The sequence below is a fragment of the Capronia coronata genome (genome assembly GCF_000585585.1).
Source record: "Capronia coronata CBS 617.96 chromosome Unknown acBCG-supercont1.7, whole genome shotgun sequence".
In the NCBI taxonomy this organism is placed as follows: Eukaryota; Fungi; Ascomycota; class Eurotiomycetes; order Chaetothyriales; family Herpotrichiellaceae; genus Capronia; species Capronia coronata.
Genome location: NW_006912899.1, coordinates 6,653 through 11,829, shown reverse-complemented (window position 1 = coordinate 11,829; position 5,177 = coordinate 6,653). Strand labels below are relative to the sequence as shown.

General features: G+C 50.7%; 2 protein-coding genes across 2 annotated transcripts; one reads left to right on the top strand and one right to left on the bottom strand.

Moving 5' to 3' along the window:
* Window positions 1-297: 297 nt before the first annotated feature.
* A1O1_07568 (uncharacterized protein) lies at window positions 298-2,065 on the bottom strand (the record flags this gene model as incomplete). Its single annotated transcript, XM_007728435.1, has 2 exons — window positions 298-1,928; window positions 1,987-2,065. The coding sequence occupies 2 exons, from the start codon at window positions 2,063-2,065 to the stop codon at window positions 298-300; spliced, it is 1,710 nt and encodes a 569-aa protein (XP_007726625.1).
* A 378-nt stretch (window positions 2,066-2,443) lies between these two features.
* On the top strand, window positions 2,444-2,863 carry A1O1_07567 (uncharacterized protein; the record flags this gene model as incomplete). The annotated part of the gene is made up of 1 exon (XM_007728434.1): window positions 2,444-2,863. The coding sequence occupies one exon, from the start codon at window positions 2,444-2,446 to the stop codon at window positions 2,861-2,863; it is 420 nt and encodes a 139-aa protein (XP_007726624.1).
* Between the last annotated feature and the right edge of the window lie 2,314 nt (window positions 2,864-5,177).

Below are 5,177 nucleotides of genomic sequence, written 5' to 3'. Positions count from 1 at the left end.
CATCCCATATCTTGATAGTCTTGTCCGAAGATCCAGACACGATCCGTTGGCCATCGCGTGAGAATGCCACCGTGTTCACCCAATCTGAGTGGCCGGCCAGCGTCTGAATCAAAGACGCCCATTCTTCCTCCATCGGTGGGATGGTAACCAACCAGCTAGGGATCTTGTCCAGGTTTCTCTGACGGACAACACTCTTCTCCGGACTGAAGATTACCGCCGAACTGTACGTTTGTAGTGGCCATAACGACACCGTTTGGTAATGTCGGAGTAAGAACCGTTGCGCATCCAGCACGAATATCAATATGTCGGACTATTAGTCCATTGTATCAGCCACGGAGAGTATACTATCAAATCAAGGACATCAGTGAGACTCACACGAGCTGATCTGATGGACATCTTGGCCATTATCTGTAGCGCCTCAATGGCCCGCGCCATTTGATCCAACCAACTCAAACATTCAAACCATTCCAAAAGTCGCGTCTGGAGGAATTTTGTAACTTTTCCTCCGATGTCAATAACATGTACATCTTCATCTCCGGCCTCCTTTAGGTGGTGAAACCAGAATGTGGCGGCATAGTCAAGAGTGGCTAGTAACTCGAGCTCGCGCTGTATGATCGTCTCTCGTGATGAGTCGGGCTGTCTGAGGTCGAGGAGGTTCACCTTCAACCACTGACACAGCCACACAAGGCTGTTCACCACAATGTCGCTGTGCTCAAAATGATCATGATCATAATCATCGAGCATACTTCGACCTGTCGTCCCACGTAAGTAGTCCCGAGCCGATTGATGCACAAAGTCGATTCTGCTGCCGCGCTGTGTCACAAACGAGACACACCGTCCAATCACTTTGTCAATATATCGTCGGTCGACAAGCAACCCACTCACACTGCTGAGCTCTCGCACATCCAAAGGACGATAGGTCATCATCATCACTTTCAGTAACCGCACGCATCCTTGGACCAGAGTCGACTCTCCGTAACAAACCTGTCGCAGGATTCGATCGTAGAAAGGTGGTAGCCCAGGCGGCAGATCTCGAATCACCGTCAACGTATCCTCCCGCCCTACACTTTCCAGCTGTTTGCACATTAAACTGACCCATAAGAAAGTATCCTCGGCTTTTATATGTAGCTCGTCCTCGATCCGGTGCCGAAGATCAGGGCCATACTCACACCAACGATCCAGTTCTGCCACCTTGTGCGAAATGTACGTCCGCACGGCCTGCGAGAGGTGATCCGAGTTTAGTTCGAGACTGACCCTGACCTGGTCTGGCCCAGCTAACAGCACTCGCTCCGCGCTGTCCAACGGTCGACTCGTCACCAGCCATTTCAGACGGGATGGCCAGTCCAGTGCTGTCCTCACAACTAGTCGAAGCAGCTCCGCCATCCCGCTGTCCTGGCATTCGTCCAGCGCGTCCACCATCACATAGAGGCGTGCATAAGTGCACCGATGCAGCATCTCCATAAAGATGACCCACAGACCCCGCCATGATGAGACATTTTCAGTGTATCGCTGACTGGCCACGTCCCATCGGTCCCGCAGTGATTGCTTAAGTTTCGGCTGCTTCCTCACTAGTTGGAGGATCAGACCCTTAATGATCGCGTCAATCGTGTTGAGTTCGTAGTCCGCATCTTGACAGAAGAAGTATATCACCGCGTATGAGTCTGCCATCTGTCGCGATTGTTCTTCCAGCACTTCGATGAGACCAATCGACATCATCGTCTTCCCTTTCCCGGCACCGCCTTTGATCCACAAGAGTCCCACGTCGGACTCATCTTGCCAGCGGAGATATTGGGGGTCCTTTAAAATCCAGTCGAAGGACTTGTGCACTAGTTTGTCTTTATTCTCTTTCAGTCGGTGTTTGACCGCCAGCGAGTCGGGGCATCGGAGGGCACGAAGGCAGGCGCGGTCGATGTCGTCGTTCGTGTGGCCTGTACATTATCGTAAGCTTGAGCCATATACGTCCTCCGGACTTGCTGTGACGCATACTTGTGCTCAAGTTGACATTGCTAATCAGGGTTGCTCCAGCTTCGGCCTTGTTACCCGTAATTTCAATTCTGTGCGCCATGGTGTCTTATAAGCACACGTCCAGCGCATACCATGCCTAGTTGAGTCAGCAGACGCGTAAAATCATGATCGGGACGAATCGTGTTGGACGGCAACAAAAGAATGGGCATCAGGCTGAAGTGTGATATGGTAACACGAGATTACCTCCACCAACCTCTTTAGCTGAAATGGAAGTGCACCCAAAGGTGCATCGCTGAGCGCATCGAGGCCACCAGTGGCTGTGTTGTGGCTGATGCATCTACCAAGGGCAGGTTGACTGTTGGAATCATGGCTTGGTTTAACCTTACCCCGCTCTTGCCGGGAAGCTATACAGACTCAGCGATCCCACATCCTGGATGTTTTGTGCCAAAACACTATACAGTGATATACTGTCCGCATAATGGCGGGAGTCGGAGAGGCAGCAAGCATCTTAGCTCTTGCGACCTTCGCCTATGATACGAGCAAAAAGCTGTACGAGGTCGTTTCCAGTTTCAAAAGTCGACGGACAGATATCCAAGAAGTCCAAAGTAGCCTTACTGCCCTGGTCTCTGTGCTCGAGCTGGTCCAACAGCAGATACTGGAATCGGGCGACGAATGCAAGTATAAGCCACTCTGCCAGCCGATGCAGTGCTGCATTTCGACTTGTGAGGACATGCAGAAATCGTTGGATGCATGCACTCAACGTCCGAATGATGTCCACGCCAGCATTCGTGACTGGCTCAAGATGCAGTTCCATGGGAAGAGCTTCGCCGATATGAAGCAGCGGCTTGCAAGCTATCAGTCGACGCTGAGTATTGCGTTTGCTTCCGTTAACCTGTAGTGATCTCTCCACTGATGATGATACAATGCTGATGGCCACCAGTCAAGACCACGGTACGACACAAGAATCGATAGAGGAGATGAAGGGTTTGATCGAAGGCACGAAGCAAGACCTGATTGATCAGGCAGAGAAGGTTGAAGATGCCATTCGCGATGGAGCGGAATCGTTGCGAGATCGCCTTCAAGCCGATAGAGCACACTTGGAAGACGCTCTCCAAGCTCTCGCCCAATCACAACAGGTGGCGGATGCTACACGCCTGGAAATTGTGGTCGAGAAGAATCGAGCTGGAGACGACAGTCATGCAATCTTTGGTACCGACAATTTGCGACCTCAATTCGGTCTAAGGGTGTCAAACAATATGGCAGGAAAGAGGGCGATCACGGCGGCTGGTGTGCACAGCCCAGAGACACTGCAGGCACTATTATCCGGGAAGCCAGAGGTAGCCCTCCTTATGCAGACACTACAACAGCAACCCCAGCGATCAGACGAAATAATGCCACAAAATACACTGAACATGATGGTGCTGACCCAGCCAATCCCCCTGATGTGTGAACGACGATCGATCGAGCATACTTTGCCTCAGACCAACGTCTCCGAGGCGACCGTGTCGCCACAAATTGCCTTTATACCAAGATAGCCTAGATTACAAGTTGATCAAATGAGGGCTTGAATATACAAGTTGAGGTCTTTGTGAGGTCTTGTGAGAGCAATGTCGTGAAAGCACTGTCGACTTTGGGTAACATATCACTGACTGCGCTTGAGATGCACATTTCGCGGTCTTCTTTGGTACACTCTTTGGGGGAATTAGGGAGCCTTGATTTGATATCCAGGCACTATCTAGGAGTAGTCCTGACCTCTACTTGATGATTTGCAAATCATTCATCGTTCCAGTGATCATCGCTCCGGTCGAGCTACTCTTGAAAACGGTAGGCCAACTTAAACCGGCGGATTTACCTTATATACTCCAGTTGTTGGGCGTTCTAGACTGTCCACCGAAATGCAAGGTGCTTGGATGCGGTAAACTCGGAATGGAAGGGTAAGAAAGACAATCCCCTGTACTTTTATCTCAAGACCACGGCTGTAGGTGGGACTCATTCGTGACGAGTGCGGAAGATCATAAGCAGCGGTTGCTGATGCTAAATATTAGCCGACCTCCGCAAAACTGCGCCGCGGCGTAAATTGAACTTGAATCTTGGACTCTATTCGTCTTAGTCGCATACTACTACTACCTAGGTACCTTACCTACCTACTACCACTACTACTACTAGAACCACAGCCACTACCACTACCAAGTACCTACGTACTACTACTGTTGATGGCCCAAGAAGTTATCTGTTAGCGCGCCGGCCAAAACAACATAATCCTACGGAGCGAAGCGAAGTAGGTCTATGTGCAAATCTCGTCAAGAAAGCCGCGATGGTTATTGGCTTGATAAGAATCCGGCTTATCGATTGGTCAGTTCAAAGGTAACATCACGTGATTTGGCTAGGCTTGGCGTACGGAAGAGAGTTTATCCGTACCGACTCGCTCCTGCCGACTACTCTCCTAGGGTAGGCGCCTACTCTTCTTACTACCTACGCTATTAAAAGCTCTTTTCTAGGTATCTACTCTGTCGAGTGCTCTACTCTATAAGCTCCTCGTTGAGAACGCTGTGCTGTGAGAGCGCTGTCGAGAGCGCTGTTCTGTGAGTATCCTGTTGAGCGTGCTGTTCTGTGAGTGGGCGCGCTGTCGAGAGCCTCTATCCTATGAGTGCCGCTGCCTGTTGAGAACTCTGTAGAGAGCCCTCCTGTGAGCGTGGCTCCTAGTACGCCGAATACTAGTACTACTATTGAGACTAGGCCTAATCGAGACTAGTCGCTCCGTAGGCGGACTTAGGGAGGCTTTCACGCCCTACAGTATATTTTAACAGAGACATGTTTATCCGCATGTTTACACAAGTTACCAACACGAGGCTGTCCCGGACGAGGGAAGGGTGGGGCCATAGCAAAGCAGCCACAGACGTCTGAGCCTGCTTCGACCGGATATCTCGCCGGCGGATGGGACTGTCAAATCAGCAACCGAAATTGTCGTGTCGCACCCACACTAGTATGAAATACTCAGACAATAGGACTAAGATGAATTGTGAGTGATGGACTGTGATATATTTGATCATCAGCTGGCCCAAGACCGAGCATAAGCACTGCTAGGGAATGACTTTTCATAAAGCCACCTGTCAATATGCCGACGTTGTTTCCACCAAGGCTAACCAGGCTGGTGCATTACCCCGGTGGCTCAACTCATCAGCCCCGACACTCCCATAGAACAAGCCATCGGC